Genomic DNA, 16446 nt, shown 5'->3' on the forward strand with positions numbered 1-16446 from the left:
AGGCCCGAGGCCCCGAGAGGCCTGGTTGTCCCAACCCCACCTCCCGAGAGAGCCGGCTGCAGCTCTGAATTCTCACGCCCACGTGGGGGATGGGCAGGCACAGACGCTCCCTCAGCAGCCCTGGGGTCAGCGGTCCCCGGCTGCCCCGAGCAGGGCCGAGCGAGCTGCAGAGAGCCACGGTGGCGTGAGGGGAAGTGCAGGTGGAATTGGGGGTGCTAGGGGCAGGGAAGCTTCGAGGGAGGGCCTCAGAGCACCTGCTGTGGAGCCCAGACCCAGGAAGAGTGGGAAGCCCCAGGCCTGTTCGAGGGCCCGCGCGTGGACCAGGGTGGAGGCCTGGAGGGAGGAGGAGGCTGCCGCCTGAGGTCACCCCGGGATGTAGGAAAGCTGATGGGAGCCACGCACCCCTGGTCAGAGGGCTTGCTGCCCGCAGGGCTCTCAGGGTGCCAGGGCGCCATGTCCCTTCATCTGACGGTGTGGGCACTCCTGGGTGGGGCAGCCGCAGAGGCCGCCCCGTGGAGCTCTAGGAAAGCTCCCTGGACGAGATGGGAACCACCCGCTTTCTGAGGTGAGGAGGACGCCTCTCCCACCGCTGCACCACAAACACAGGAACGCCATATAAAACACAAGAGAATGCAAGACGGAGCTTGGAACAAGGTGGCCTGTCCCAGAAAGGAGAGACACAAAACCAGAGCAGATACGGGAGCCTATGCCAGGGCAGCTTCTAGGATCTCAAGCCCTCTGGGGTGGAGACCAGGGATTCCAACACTCAAGACACTGGCCCCAGGACCTCGGAGGCCAGGAGCCGGAACTGGCCTCCTGCGTAAAGCTGGGCATCTCAAGGAGCACCCCCATCGTGAAAAGGAAATTAACACACCAAATAGGACAAAGGTTTCAATCAGTTTGTTAACTTTCCAGAAGTAAAACAATGTAAAGGCATTGGTTTGCCCCAGGACAAATTAACACAGTGTAGTTAACCCTGGACTTCAAAAATAAAAAATAGAAATTCACAGCGTAGGGGTGCCTGGGTGGCTGTCGGTTGGGCATCGGACTTCGGCTCAGGACATATCTCATGGTTTGTGAGTTCAAGCCCCGCGTCGGGCTCTGCGCTGACAGCTCGGAGCCTGTAGCCTGCTTTGGATTCCGTGTCTCCCTCTGTCTCTGCCCCTCCCCTGCTCATGCTCTGTCTCTATCTTTCGATAATGAATAAATGTTTAAAAAAAAAAAAAAAGAAAAATTCACAGTGTAGTCAAGTTAAAAGTCAATGTCATACCAAACAGATTTTAAAGCAAACCAAACAAAAAAAGGCATCACCAGAGTTTGAAAAGGCTTGTTACCTAATGAATTAAAATTGTTTTAAAAGGCTTGTTACCTAATGAGTTAAAATTCTCATTTATTAGAAAAACATGACAGTTTTAAAGTAGTATGCTCCTTATAACATAACCTCAAAATTCATAAAGCAAAATTCACAGGAGAACAGAAAGAATGAGACAAACCCATCATCATGCATGGGAAGCTCTAATACAACTTTCTCTTTCTGTCTCTGTAACTGAAAAGTGAAGCAGACATTGAAACAAAAACGGTAAGAGTAAAATAATCATTAGCTATTGCATATGCAGAATGTTGTGACCCCTTGGAGAGTACACATCATCTCCACGAAGATTTACCTCGTACTGGCCCATAATGCAGATCTCAAAGGATTTCAAGTCACCTTACAGACTAGTTTCTCTCGCCACAATGAGCGAGGGTAGAAATCAGTAATAAAAAATACACAAGGGGCCGCCTGGGTGGCTCAGTCGGTTGAGCGGCCGACTTCGGCTCAGGTCATGATCTCGTGGTCCGTGAGTTCGAGCCCCGCGTCCGGCTCTGTGCTGACAGCTCAGAGCCTGGAGCCTGTTTCAGATTCTGTGTCTCCCTCTCTCTGACCCTTCCCCGTTCGTGCTCTGTCTCTCCCTGTCTCAAAAATAAATAAACGTTAAAAAAAAAATTAAAAAAAAATACACAAGAAACTTCCATATGTTTGCAAATTAAGAAATGTAGTTCTAAATAAAAATCAAAAAGGAAATTATAAAATATTTCAAATTTATTCTTAAAGGATAGAAATATTTGATAGCACAACTTGTAATATACTACTGAAACGGGACTTGACCGGAAACTGGTGACCTTGATAGCTCGTATTGCAAAAGCCGAGGACTGGAGGTAGGCTTTCCCTCTTCCGGGCTGAAACAAAACATGACTTCCTTGAACAAAAGCTTTAGGTCTCCATTCAAATTATCTATTTAAAATGGGACTTTTCCAAGTAGAAAATTACAAATGTATTAAATGTGCACAAATCACAAGGTTTTATAATTGCAGCTCTCGTTTGGACGGCTCCGACTGGCCATGGGCACTGGCTGGCCCCACCGCTGGAGGAGGGGGTAGCGGCGGGGGGGGGAGGTCCCACAAGATTTTACATTTGTGAGTTAGACTCCTGTTCTTTAGTCGTGATTGCTGTATTTCTTTTCTTAACAATTTAGTGTTGATCCTTTAATTTCCCTAGAAAAAGAAAGCCTACACGTGCATATAGGATCTGCATGGGAGTTTTGTTCCCCTGGATTCTCTCTGGATAATCATTCCACATCTTGACACCTATGTGCCCTTGGGGCTGTGACGAGATGGCTGAAGCGAGACCCCCACCCGCAGTTCTCTGAAGTCGTACCCCAATGCAAGCCTTGGGCTGTTAGGGTTACAATCTGGCCACGGATGATGGGCAGCCTATAAGACAAGAGATGGAAATAGCCATTTCTTGCTCACCTAATAGTCTGGGTAGCGACCCAGGCTCACAGTGTCAGGGACCTCGGTCTTTCTGAGTTTTCTTTTTGGTCTCCTGGGTGTGACTTCACATGCTCCCAGATGGGACTTTAGCTCCAGCCTTGGAATCTACCTTCCAGCCAATAGGAAGGAGAAGGAGCAGGGAAGGGGCATGACCATCTTTCTTTAAAGCCATAACTTTCTTCTGGCCATAACTTGGCTGCCTAGGAGGCTGGGAAATGCAGTCTTTATTCTGGTCTGATTACCAGAGAAAGATAAGAGAATGGGGGGAAGCAGGAGGTGATAGCAGCCTCTGCCAACGGAGACAGAGACCAGCAGCCATGAGGGGTCCGTGGGGCAAACACAGGCTGTCAGGCCCCCTCGAGGCATGTCTTGGTGGCAGATGGACAATCTTGATTCATGGGGAAAATGCACAGAATGCTGAACTTCCTCAGACACTCCACAGTCCTTTCCCACTCGGATATGAACAACACCCTGAATAGCTCAATTCACACAAGTGAGCTACACAGTAAAACACACACACTTGGGAGAGAACGTAAGTTTCTATTTCAACTGCCCCAATGGCTTTTTGGTCTGACATGTTTTTTAAAAACCTTTTTTAATGTTTACTTGTGTGTGTGAGAGAGAGAGGGAGAGAGAGAGAGCAGGGGAGGGACGGAGAGAGAGGGAGACACAGAACCCAAAGCAGGTTCCAGGCTCCAAGCTGTCAGCACAGAGCCCGACGCGGGGCTCGAACTCGCAAACCGCGAGACCATGACCTGAGCTGAAGTCGGACGCTCAACCGACTGAGCCGTCCAGTCGCCCCTGGTCTGATGTATTTTGTTTCTTAGAACTGTCTTCTGACACCCCCTCTAAACCCCAAACCCTAACCAACGTGCCAAACGCATGCTTGTATTTCTCTCCCCGATTGGGGGGCTCAGCGAGTTCAGCAGAAAAGGGACAAAGTGTGTTCCCAGGGTGGAGACCGGCAGCCGGGCCGGGTGAGAGCCTCTTGTCTGTGGGCCCCGCGCTCTGCTCTGTCGGCTCCCGGGAGAAGCCGCTGTCCCCAGTGGTGGGAGGTCACACTCTAAATTGTCTTTGTGTCACACTCTAAAGTAGGAATGTGCTGGGCACCACTGAGACATCATGTCACAGAAATACTGAAAGCAGACGATGGGAAGAGATGCACCAGGCAGGTGTCAGAGCGCAGAGAACAATATTGGTATCAGACCAATATTTGCTTTGGGGCAAAAAGCGTTCTTAATGTGTAAAAACAGTGGTGGTCACAAGTGGCTCGTGCTAGGTCCTGTGGGCCTCTTTCCGGCTCTGGGTTCAGCGACTCCCCGCTGGCAGCTTGAACTTGGTGCTGGCGGGAGTATTTACACCAAAGGGATCAGCCAACGCTCCCCACCTCGAGCCAAATGTTAAATATTTAGCAGCACCCCCCCCCCCCAGATAAAGAGGTTCATTATTTCATGATAAAAAGGGACAATGAAATGATAAGCTAGAACAATCCTGGAGCTTAATACACTTCACAACAGAGCCTGAAAATCGATAAGAGGAAAGCTGGCCGAATTATGGGGAGAAATGGACACATCCCACGAGGAGAGGGCGCGTCTAAGCTGATCTCGGAAACTGAGACAAAGCCGAGAGCAATCAGGAAGGAAGCTCCCTGCCAGGGGCGTGTTCCGTGAGGACAGCGTGAGAGCCCGAAGGAGCCCAGGATGCCAGTCCCAGTGGGGGGATCCGCCTTCCAGTCTGCCTGTGGGTTCCCTCTTGGGGCAATAGTGCCCATCCTGGGGCCGGGTCCTGGTCTGGGGTCCAGCTCTCCCAGGGTGTCATACTCACATATGGACACCAGGGGGCGGTGTTTCTGTAAAGATTCAGCCCCCTGAGACGGGGGCGGGGGCCAAGCCCCCCATCCCCCGGGAGCTGCTGCCCTCGCCTAAGCGCCCAGAGGCCTTTCAGATCCCAGGGCTGAAGACAGCACCGCACAGCTCCCTCACCCTCTGCTCACTGCAAGACCCCTGTTTCCCCGGGTGGGTTCCTGTTTCCGGGAGCTCTGGCCCCCTGAGCTGGAGAGAGGAAGATTGTCTTTGCCTCGGGCAATACCTGGGGGCTCCCAGTCTTGGGGGGGGGGGGGGGGAAGCAAAGCTCCCCGAGGCCAGCAGGAAATGTGAAAGGGCAAACTGGCAGGGTGGGGACAGTGGCCAACTGGACGGAACAGGCCCATCTAAGTGCATCTGGCTGGGGGGGAGGGGGGGTGGCCCGTGTGGCCCAGCCTCTCAACTTTTCAAGAGGAGCTTGGAAATCTCCAGGGTAACACATACAAAGCCGTAAGCACAGCCTGAATCTCGTGGGCGGGTGGGGGGTGGGGGAGGCCTCCTGACCCCGGGGGGTTGTTGATGTGAGAGCCTAGAGGGTTTGGCTGACCTGGCAGGGGCCTGGCTGGTGTGTGTGTGTGTGTGTGTGTGTGTGTGTGTGTGTGTGTGTGGAGGGGGGGGGTCTTCTGTCCGTGGTCACTGCTTTTCCATCTCCCGCTTCCAACAGCCTCTGCAGGGTCTCCCTCCGAAGCTCCGTTCTGTCCCCCTCCCCTGGGCAGTGTGGTGCCTGAAGCTCAGTGTGGCAGCCCCAGGTGACCCGTGAAACCCTCAGTCGGCCTGGCCCCGCAGAAGGAGCAACCAGTCCCCACCTCCCCCCCCCCCCCCCCCCCCCCCCCCCCCGTCCGCCACTACACACACACTATTTCGCTCACAAATACTTTGCGGAACAAATCAGAGTGAAGCGGGCGCCTTGGGGCCCTGCACGGAGCTGCCCACACCCGCTGTGTGGGTCCCAGGGGTGTGGAGGGACCCTTCGGCCTCCCACTGGTAGGAACAGCTGTGCCCAAGTGGCCGCAGCCCTGAGTGTGCGAGGCGGGGAGGGGGTCGCCTGCCTCTGGGGGGGGGACCACCCCTTAGCCCCGGATGAAGAAACACCCTGTCGTCATGAAGCCATGGGGGGAGTTGATGTTTTTGTAGGGTCTCTCTTGGAAAAAAGAAAATCTTGGAAGCGTTCTAATTCCAGCCCTCAAAGTCTTTCTGGAAACTTCCCTGCTCCCTGGATTGCCCTGCCTGACACCCCTTGGCTGTGTTGTGCCTCAGTCAACGGCACCGGTCTTTTCTTTTCTCTGAGGTGACACGTGTAGAGCGCTCGTGGCTTGTCCCCCAGTAGGCCCCCGGAGCACCTCGCAGAGGCCACTGGGGCCAGGCTGGGTGCCACCTTCCTCGTTGGATGGCAGCCAGTGCTGCCCTGTTGTCATTTAGTGTCCCTCTTTTGCAGGGCCACGCAGGGAGCTCTCTGGAGGAGGCTCCTCCCCCCGCCCATCCCCCTGCTCCACCTTGGACGTCTGCCCAGTCAGAGGGCGGCCTGCAGGCGCCTCCCTCTGTCCTGGAGGCCTGGCCACCGGGTGGGGGCGGAGGGCCGGCCAGGGCCTGTGGGGAGGGCCGCCCGGGCAAGGAGGGTGCTCGCCCAGGTGCATGCAGGCCATGCGGGCAGGGGGCAGCCCGCCAGGGTGTCGGTCCAGGGACAGGGGGAGGGCTGGCACTGGGGGTGACCCCTCACCCTCAAGGGTCAACTGTCACTCCGCGTTGCACCATGGCTCTCTTCAAAGTACACTGGAAGTAGAAGGTAACATAGGCAGGGAAATTTACAAAACTTCCCTAAAACTGACACGACAGGGGTTATAGTCCTTGCGCCCCAGATGGGGAAACTGAGGCTCGGCCAGAGGAGACAGCCCTGCCTCAGCGTCCCTGGCTGGAGCCTGCCCACCTCTGGAGCTGTGCCGTCCAGCAGCCTGGGGAGACGAGGTGGCCCATCCACCTGTCCCGGACCCGAGCCGGGCCTGACCAATCACCTATCCTACAACGCTGACCCACGGCCAGGCCTGGCCCGCCAGCCACCACCCCTTGTCCAAAGTCCAGGGCAACTCTGCGGCTCGCTTGGCTTGGGACAATTTTGCAACCGCTGCTTGTCTCTGAGTGCAGGGCCAGGAGAGGCCCGGGCTGCCTCGGCCGCTGCCTTGGGGCCACAGCAACCGCTGTGTCCCCGGTGCCCCTCATGTCTAGCGGTCTGAGGACGCTGTGGCCACGCTCCGTCTTCACTCTGACCTGTCCTTCGCCTCACTGAGTGAGTGCAGCCTGGCCCCAGGCTGCTGGCCTGGCCCACCGTGTGCTGAGTGAGCAGGCTGGGCCCCCTGCCCTTGGCCCGAGCACCATCCAGCGAAGCCTTGCACCTGCGGAGCGACCTTCCTTGGTGGGGGGCGGTGGGCGGGGGGAGAGGGGCGAGCAGGGGAGTGAGTGGTCTCTCCTCTGGGCAGAGACTGAACGGCCTAGGTCCAGAGTCAGAGCGAAGGCTTCTGTGTGGCCCAAGGCAGGCTGACGCCCCTCCTCTCTGGGTCCCAAGGTCCCCAGCAGTCACATGGAGGCAGGCATTCCTGCCCAGGGGAGCTGGGCACTGTGCAGCTGGCAAGCCAGAGGCTCAGGGACATCTCTCAAAGCGACGAGGGATCCAGGAGTTCTGGAGGGCAGGGTGCAGACAGCCAGACTTTCTGGCTTGCCTCTGAAGGCGGTGGGCACCCCTCCCCCGGGAGCAAGCAAGCCGGAGCTGGACAGGCAGGTGCTTGCCAAGGCCCTGGATCCCCTCCCCAGGGGCCCTCACGAGCCAAGGGGCCTGGCACAACCCTGTTGCTTACCCAGCACTTTTTGCCCACGTCACCTCATTTGGGGGCATTGGAGAGCACAGACAGGCACGGGCAGGCAGGGGTGCACGGGGGCACCGGAGCATACCTGTAACCCCTGTTTTAGAGATGAGGTGAGGTCACCCGCCCCAACACCCAGGGTTAATGGGGCCTCAGGGTCCACAGGACTGCTCTGCCGCCCACATGCTTGTGGCCCTGGCAGCCGAGAAGCCAGAGGCGGTGGGCGGTCCCTCCCGGCGGGGTGGTGGGCGGCGACAGGGGCTGGCGGGGCGGGCCGGGGGCGGGCAGCCCGGTTCCGGCTGGGAAGCTGCTGAGGAGGAAGGAAGGGACGGCACCCTGCAGCCCCCGGGCCAGGCACTGGCAGGGGGCGCCAAGCGGAGCAGTGGCCGGCTGGAGGTCCCCCCCCCCCCCCCGGGAGGGGCAGGGCCCGGGCCCTCCCCTGGGCGGGCGGGGTTGGGACAGATCAAGACTTCTCTCCGCCTCTGGCTGCAGGAACCTTCGGGCTGCGAGGGCACGAGCCCTCCTTCACCAGGCGGAGGCTCCGTCAACCTCCTTCACCCCACAGCCTCTGAGGAGCGCTCCTCTGGCTCCGGCTTCACAGCTCAGGTGACAGCGTCGCTCAAGTCCCCACCCCGTCCTAATGCCCCCGCGCCCTGGGCTGCCCTGCGCCCTCACCCCGGGGAACGCACGGGCCACGCTGCTGACCGGCGGGAGAGGGTCAGCGGGGCCGGAGAGCGAGTTCACGTCGAAGCAGCTGCTTCGGGTAGGGGGAGCACCGGCGGCCCCGCGGCCCTGGGAGAGCCCCAGGCCCCGTCCCCGCCCCCTGGGAGACTCCGCGGGCCACCGGAGGGTGGGGAGGGGGCACGTGGCGGCCCCCGGGGCGGGAGGCACTTGAGCTGGCCGGACGGGCGCGGGGACGGGGCAGCGCGGGCGGGCGCGGGGGCGGATGCCCAGCCTTGAACGTGCCCCACAGCCACGTGACGCCGACTTTCCACTGGCAGGGCGCCACTCACTGTTGGGGGCTCCTGGAAGATTAGGGCACTTTGGAGACAGAAGGTAAGTTCAGATACGTGGCCGGGGAGCCCCTCTGTGGGCAGGAGGCAGGTGGGCCTTTAGACTGGGGGGCAAAGGGGGGCAGAGGGACTGAGATGCCTTGTCGCCCCCACCCCGCTGGGGGGGATGGGCGCCGGGGCAGCCCTGAGCAACCGGAGAGCTGGGCCCCCCACCCACGTCCCCACTGTTGAGGTGGAACAGGTGTGGCCGCGAGGCTCCCCTCCCCCAGACCAGGTCCCGGGAGAGCCTGCAGGCCTGGGCTGTGCTCGGCCACTCGGCCGCCCTGTGACCTTGGCCACCTTAGCCTGCCGGCACCTTGCTCTCCTCCCCTGTAAAATGGGGACAGCAGTCATACTGACCCGAGAGCATTTCTCGGTTGCTGAAGGAGGAAGTTTGGCACCTGGCACACTCTTGGAAACAGGTCTACTTTTTATTTTATTTATTTGTTATTTATTTATTTTTAAATTTTAATGTTTATTTATTATTGAGAGACAGAGAGAGACAGAGCATGAGGATGGGAGGGGCAGAGAGAGGAGGAGACACAGAATCCAAAGCAGGCTCCAGGCTCCGAGCTGTCAGCACAGAGCCCGACACGGGGCTCGAACTCGCAAACCACAAGATCGTGACCTGAGTTGAAGCCGGGCGCTCAACCGACTGAGCCACCCAGGCGCCCCAGAGGTCGACTTTTTAAATTAAATTAACGAGGTCATAAATATCAGTCATGACTATGACTGTAGGTGGCACCCGTGCACCTCACATTCGCCACTAAATGCCTCTTGCTTGTCCTGCTGACCCCAGAAGGGGGCCCGGGAGGCCCCTCCCCATGGCGGGCAGGATACATCCCCAGGGAGACACCTCTTGGCCCCTTCGCTCCTTAGGAGGTGGGCCTCCTGTCGTGTTCTTGTAATTATGTGACTTTTCTGGTTGGGAGGGCTTCCTGAAGGAGGAGGGATTTGAGGTGAGCCCTGAAGGCCCCTGGGGGACACCGAGGAGGAGGCAGAGGGGCAGGGAGGGGGCTTCCCCTCCCCCACCCCCACCCCCACGCTCCCGTCTGTGTGCCCAGGTGACTCCTTCACCATGGCCCCTGCCCCAGGCCCTCTGGGGACTGACACCTCCCTCGGTCTCCCCCCCACTGCCAAACCTGTCCCATCACCACACCGCGGTGCCGGGGGCTCTTCCTGCAGACCTGTGGGACGCGGGGCGCGGTGCTCAGGGAGATACCCTGCCCAGTGTCCTGAGCCCCCTCCCCCTGCAGCCTGCCTCTCCCCCTCTGGAGGTCATCTCTCTGGGTCCTGGATGCCCCTGACACCTGAGCTCCTGCTTGTCCTCAGCGCTCAGGTCCCCTCCCCCCTCCCTGCCCTCCCTCACCAGTGACCCTACTTCCCCAGGTCTCCTATCGGCCCCCTGCTCCCCACCTCCCCTGTGCCCCTGACACCCCCACCCCCCCAGCCCAGGGCCGGTGCTCTGTCACAGCCCGGTTCACTGTCCATGTCCGTCCACGGAGGGCGAGGAGAGACGGACAGAAGCAGGCCACTGTCGGTGGCAGGTGGCAGGGTTAGCAAGCAAGGGGCCTCGCCACGAGGCCCGTCTCGGGGCCGGGAGACGGTGGGTCTCTGCACCCACCTGCCAGATCTTAGTTTCTGCAGCGGCCTTACGGGGCTCAGTCACTCGAACTGTCCAGAGGGTCTCAGCGACGCTTTGCTCCCTCGAGGCTTCGTTCCTGAAAACGGCTCCCATTGTGGGAACGGGGGCAGAATGTACGTTCCCGGGATGGGGGAGGGGGTGAGGGGCCTCTGACTGCCTGGGTCCAGCTCGTGGGTCAACCTGCAATCATGTCCCCTCGATGACCTACTCCAGCAGCCCGCCCCTGGGCTGGCAGGGACCTCCTGCCTCCCACCACGGTCGCCCTGGGCTCGCCAAGGCCCACAGGCCCTCAGTCCCTGAGCACTGGGCTGCAGGTGCACTCGGGTCCCTGGGGAGGCGGAGGAAGGAGGGCCTGGAGGGTATGGGAGGCTGTCCCCCCCCCCCCCCCGCCCCCCCCGGTATCACCTGGTGCAGCCCCCACCCCTCCACGCCGCAGCCAGCCCTGGCTCTCTCCCCAGCTCCCTGCGGTGCTGAGTCTGGAGTCCCCATGGCCTCGCTGAGCAGAGCCCTGCGTGTGGCCGCCACATGCCCTCGCCGGAGCCGGACGCGGGGCCTGGGGCTGCGCGCCCTGACCGGCCAGGCCGGCCCCGCCGCCGAGAAGAGCGTGCCATACCGGCGGACCCTGAAGGACCCCCAGGGCCCCTCGACGGTGGCCCGGGGCCCAAGCCAGCCCCTGCCCAGCACAGCCCACGTGGTGGTCATCGGCGGGGGCAGCTTGGGCTGCCAGACCCTGTACCACCTGGCCAAGCTGGGCGTGAGCGGGGCAGTGCTGCTGGAGCGGGAGCGGCTGACCTCCGGGACCACCTGGCACACGGCAGGTAGGGGCCGGGGCAGGGGGGTGCTGGAAGGGGCTGATTCCGGGTTGGCAACCCGAGACAGCCGCGCTGGAGGAGGAGGGGCACAGAAGACGCGGGTTCATCCGAAGGTGGGGGGGTCCTCCTGGCCCCCCACGTCTCTGAAGAGCAGAGGTGGGGAGGAAGGAGCGGGGCCGTCACCGGAGCTGGGGGCCCAGACAGCTGTCTGTTCCGAGAGCAGACACCCCTCCCCAGACAGAGCCACTGTGGATGAGGGGGGTCCTCTGGTGGGTCTGGAGCACAGACGGGGAAGGAGCCATCGGGGCGATGCAGAGCGGTGTCCTCCATGGGCACCAGGTGCGTCCGTGAGTCTCAACCTGCTAGCTAACCAGTGGGCACGCACGAGGCACCTACGGTATGCACGCAGCCGACCTTCTGCCTTAACCCCGGGTCCTGGGTTAAGTTTGCCAGTTTCTGGGGGGTAAACACCCCCACCTTGGCTAACGTCATGCTGCCGGCGTGAGGCCACTGGACGTGGAGTCGGGAAGCAGTTCGGGCCTCGCGCTCAGGCCTGCACACCGCTGCCTCTGCCTTCCCACCGTCCCGTCGCTGTGAGACCGGCCTCAGCCCTGGCCACCCACGCCCCACACTCTGCTCTGAATGGAGCGGCTTTGCTGCTCGACAGCCTGCACCTGGGCTTGTCGGTCCTGGGTCGGGGTCCTGGCCCCATCGTCACCTGCTCTGCTGTCCCGAGAGTGGAACTGTTTGGTGCCATTTAATGTCACCGTAAACTAATCATGCTGACCCCAGGGGGCTGTTCTGTCAGCCTGTGACAGGCTGAGCCCTGGGCTTGGCACGCGGAAAGTGTTCATAAATAGGACCTTCGATAGTGCCACAATCTGAGGTGCCCAGGGGCCAGGAGCCCCGTCCCCAAATCATCTTGGACCCTGTGATTTGTTTTTAAATTTTATTTATTCTTAGAGAGAGAGGGAGCGTGCACAGTGGTGGTGGGGTGGGGGCGGAAAGAAAGAGAGAGAATCCCAGGAAGGCCTCTCGCTGTCAGCACAGAGCCCGACGTGGGGCTCAAGGTGGGGCTCGACCTCACGAACCACGAGATCGTGACCTGAGCCCCAGTCGGATGCTTAACCCACCGAGCCCCCCAGGCGCCCGGCGCTGTGAGTTCTTGCTCATCTGCCTCTCCAAGTCCCCCAGGGCCTTCAGAGAAAGACCCAGGCCCGCCGCCTGTTCTTTGGGAGCCCGGGGCCTGCCGGGAGGGAGGAAGGGGTGCCCCACCGCCTCGCCGGGAACTGATGGTGCCCTGCCCCTTCCCGGCCAGGCCTGCTGTGGCAGCTTCGGCCCAGCGACGTGGAGGTGGAGCTTCTGGCCCACACCCGGCGTGTGGTGAGCCACGACCTGGAGGAGGAGACGGGGCTGCACACGGGCTGGATCCAGAATGGGGGCCTGTTCATAGCATCCAACCGGCAGCGTCTGGATGAGTACAAGAGGCTCATGTCGGTGGGTGGGAGCTCGGGCCGGCACCGGCGGGGTGGGGACGGGGCAGCACGGCTCAGGGAAGGAGCCCTTGCTGGCGGGCCACCTGGGACAGGCGAGCCTTGGCATGCTCGCCTTCAAAATGGGACCGTGTTGTGGAGCACGGTCGCCGAGCCCCGGACACGGGGGAGGCCCCACGGTGGAGCTGTTACCGTCACCGGGCTGTGCTCAGGGGAGGCAGGATCAGTAGGAGGTCGCATTCACCAGGAGGCGTCCCCGACAAGGAGAAAGCTTTATGCCGCTGAAGAGCCTTGTATTGAGGTGGGGACATGGGTGAGGCCGGCGTCTCCAGCCATCTGTCCCCTTATAGAGCACCGACTGAATGCCCGCTCAGGGCGCAGTGAGCAGTGTGGCCAGCAGGGGCTCATTGTCACAGGGATGCCGAGTCCCCTGGGACCCCAGGCTGCAGGCAGGGGCAGCTGGCTTCACCAGGGCAGGTGTGGGTTCCTGGGCAGAGGCGCTGGCCCCATCCGGCCTCATCCTGCCCCTGGGCTCGCTCGTCAGCTGGGACCGAGGCCTCCAAAGAAAGCCCCAGCCCCAACCTTCCAGCCCAAGTTCCCAGCAGCTCCCTGAAGCCTCAGCCACTTTCATTCTGAGACAGAGAATCCGATTGGCTCAGCTTCTTTCTAGTTGGGTGGGGCGTGTCCCCTTGGGATACCTGGGGACACTTGATTGGCTGCCCGTGGGCCAATCAAATGTGCCGGTGTGGCCAGTCCTGCTAAGCCAGGGGCCTGGGACCCAGGATCGGGTTGGCCTCCTGGGAGCGGGTCCGACTGGGGAATCTGGTCCTCAAGCCCAAAATGTTTGTTTCTGTAGGAAGCCCCTTCCTCACCAGAGACTGGTCTGAGCCCGTTAGGGGTGTCAACCACATAAGCCATTATCACCCCATGACCCCAGGGGAACTTCCTGGAGGAGGCAAGTTTGGAGCTGCAGCCCGGAGGCCCGGAGGCCCAGACCGGGAGGAGAGCGGCCAGAGGATATCTGCTCCCCGAGGGCTGACTTACTTGCCTTTGGGTCCCTCTAGTTGGGCAAGGCGTATGGCGTGGAGTCCCACGTGCTGAGCCCGGCTGAGACGAAGGCGCTGTACCCGCTGATGAACGTGGACGACCTGTACGGGACCCTGTATGTGCCGCACGACGGTACGATGGACCCAGCCGGCACGTGTACCGCCCTCACCAGGGCTGCTGCTGCCCGGGGAGCCCAGGTACCAAAGGCCGCCTGGCCCTGTGCCCCCCGCTCCTGGCCCCAAGAACCCCAAGAGCCCAAGGAAAGGAAACAGGTGCCATTCTCCCTGCTGTGTGACCTTGGGCCGGGGACAGCCTCTCTGAGCCTTTTGATCTGCCCCTGCAAAGGTGGGTGGTGCCTCGGGGGATGTCGGCCCTCCTTCCTTCCCCGGGGCTCTGGCCGTGCTAGACAAGGGAGTCCTCTCCGGATGTCTTCTTGAGTTTCGTCTTTTATCCGAGATAAACCCAGAGTCGTAGAACTTATTGGAAAGGACAGAAAAGCAAAAGAGAAGAAATGAAAATCACCCAGAGGGGAAAAATGTTGAGATTTTAGTTTGACCCCAAATACGTGTTTAGGAAGATACACTTGTATACAACGTGGAAGGAAGCCACACTGATGGGTGGTGACCTTTTTACCGAAGGACTAGACCACAGACACCCGTTAGCGACTCGAGCCTTGCTTTTTAAAAGCCACTTTGTGAGAAAGAGCCCCGGGTCTGGGATCAAGTTCCCCAAGTCAAGGAGCTCCTGGGGCTAGTTTCCAGCGCCATGGTCTCCCCACTTCCCCGACGGTGCCCCAGGTCCCGTCCAGGCGAGGCGGGGGGACATCAGGGGTGATCAGCACCCTCGGGGAGCCCTGCATGGCTCTGGAAGCAGCCCCTCTCGCTCCCAGGTCATCGAGAACTGCCCCGTGACCGGCATCCGTGTGCGGACCGACGACTTCGGGGTGCGGCGGGTCACAGCCGTGGAGACAGAGCACGGCTCCATCCAGACGCCCTGCGTGGTCAATTGTGCAGGTGAGCAGGACTGTCCCCTGGCTCTCGGGTGGCCACGCTGGCTGAGGGAGCAGCCGGGCCTTTCTCTGGGGGCGGGGAGGGGGGGGGCGGGGAGGGGCCTGGGTATGACGTAGAGGAATCGCCCCGGGACAGAGGTGCCTGCACAGGCGCCCCACCCCACCTGGCACCACCGCCGCCCCTCCAGGCACAGCAGTGCTGACCTTTCCCTGCTCTGCCCGCAGGAGTGTGGGCCAGCGCTGTGGGCCGGATGGCCGGAGTCAAGGTCCCGCTGGTGGCCATGCACCATGCCTACGTCGTCACCGAGCGCATTGAGGGGATCCAGGTACATAGACTGTGGGAGGCGCAGGGACCTGGCTCTGAGTCCTAGCACTTGGCAGGTGGCTCGCCACCCTGAGCCTCAGCCACCTCATCTGTGAAATGGGCATCATAACCCCGGGTGTTTGGGGTGGGGTGACGGTTAAATGAAGTAACACAGGTGTGACCCTGCTGGTGCTGACCCCCTTGACCCTCGGGGCACAGCCCCGCACTGACGCCCAAGGTTGTCCTGCCTGGTGCAGTCAGTCAGTGCTTTGCCATGTTCTGTGCCCCAGGTACCTCTTCGGGGGACCCCCGTGCGTCTGCGTCCCCCAGATATGCCCCGGGTGCCAGTCCTGGCACGGATTCCCCACCCTCAGGTCCTCCCCAAGGGAGACCCCTCCACCCCTCCAGCCCTCCGTCCTTCTACCCCTTCATCCCTCCCCCCTCCTTCGCCTCTCCCTCCCTCCACCCCTTCACCCCTCCTTCCACCCCTCCCTCCAGCCCTCCAGCCCTCCACCCTCCAGCCCTCAATCCTTCTACACCTTCATCCCTCCCCTCTCCCTTTCTCTGCTCCCTCCCTCCCTCCCTCCACCCCTCCACCCCTCCCTCCAGCCCTCCAACCTCCAACCCTCCACCCTCCAGCCCTCCATCCTACCCCTCCACCCCGCCCCCCTCCCTTCGCCCCTCTCTCCCTCCACCCCTCCCCCTCCCTCCGCCCCTCCCTTCCTCCACCCCTCCACTCCTCCCCTTCCCTTCGCCCCTCCCTCCTTTCACCCCTCCACCCCTCCCTCACTCCTGCCCTCCAGCCCTCCATCCTTCTACCCCTTCATCTCTCCCTCCCTCCCTCATCATCCAACTGTTTATTAACCCATTTACCTCCCATTCCATGTAACCCTCCCTCCTTCACCCTGCTCACACCCCGCAAACATTGCTGCGTCTCAGGCCCTATCCTAGAAACCGGGGCTGTGACGTGACGGAGAGAAGGACCCAGTTCTTGTCTGGGTGAAGCTGGGGGGAGGTACGGACAGGCAAAGGAGCAAATCCGGAGCAGGCTGATGGGGGCGCAATGGCAGTGGTGGGGCAGGGCTCTGAGGAGGCCGGCACAGGGCTTCTTCCGGGACTCCCAGCCCAGGGAGGGAGTGCAGGAAGAGGGCAGGAGGAGGGCGGTGCGGGACCCACAGGCAGTTCAGAGAGGGGCCTGAAGGTGGTGGTGGGAGAGTGGGAGGTGGGACCCGGCAAAGAGGGTCTTGGGAGCCTCCGCCCTGCCCTGGAAGAGCCTGGCTTCCCTCGTCAGTGGCTGGCTGCTAGGTGGCCTCCCCACCACTCCTGCCCCTGCCCCTGTTCGTGGATGAGTTTAATGTGATCCCGCCGAGGCCTCCAAAGGGCTGCTCTGTGCCACGTGCTCCCTGATTCTGTGGGGAGGGCTCCCCGGGTGGCCGCCAGGGGTCGCCCTCAGGCCGCCGTGGGCTCAGACTACAGCTGGGGAAAGCTGGGGACAGCCTGTGGGCAGGACAGGGGCTGTGTCCCCGGGAGGGATCACTCTCCTTGGGTGGCCACAGGGC

General features: G+C 61.0%; 1 protein-coding gene across 5 annotated transcripts in view; it reads left to right on the plus strand.

Moving 5' to 3' along the window:
• Positions 1–6986: 6986 nt before the first annotated feature.
• The window catches only part of SARDH (sarcosine dehydrogenase), a 62109-nt gene continuing 52649 nt past the window's right edge, over positions 6987–16446 (plus strand). The window contains exons 1-9 of one of the 5 annotated variants that reach the window (XM_081790978.1): positions 6987–7003; positions 8018–8131; positions 8527–8581; positions 8808–8999; positions 10681–11040; positions 12353–12531; positions 13592–13771; positions 14464–14587; positions 14809–14909. In XM_081790978.1, coding sequence (XP_081647104.1) covers positions 8915–8999; positions 10681–11040; positions 12353–12531; positions 13592–13771; positions 14464–14587; positions 14809–14909 — 1029 coding nt within the window. In that variant the 5' untranslated portion in view covers positions 6987–7003; positions 8018–8131; positions 8527–8581; positions 8808–8914. Of the gene's footprint in view, positions 7004–7806; positions 8132–8526; positions 8582–8807; positions 9000–10680; positions 11041–12352; positions 12532–13591; positions 13772–14463; positions 14588–14808; positions 14910–16446 lie in introns of those variants that run through there. The other 4 variants (XM_081790977.1, XM_081790980.1, XM_078436270.2 and 1 more) reach the window with 4 other exon arrangements.

The sequence above is a fragment of the Panthera onca genome, chromosome D4 (genome assembly GCF_046562875.1).
Source record: "Panthera onca isolate mPanOnc1 chromosome D4, mPanOnc1 haplotype 2, whole genome shotgun sequence".
Lineage (NCBI taxonomy): Eukaryota > Metazoa > Chordata > Mammalia > Carnivora > Felidae > Panthera > Panthera onca.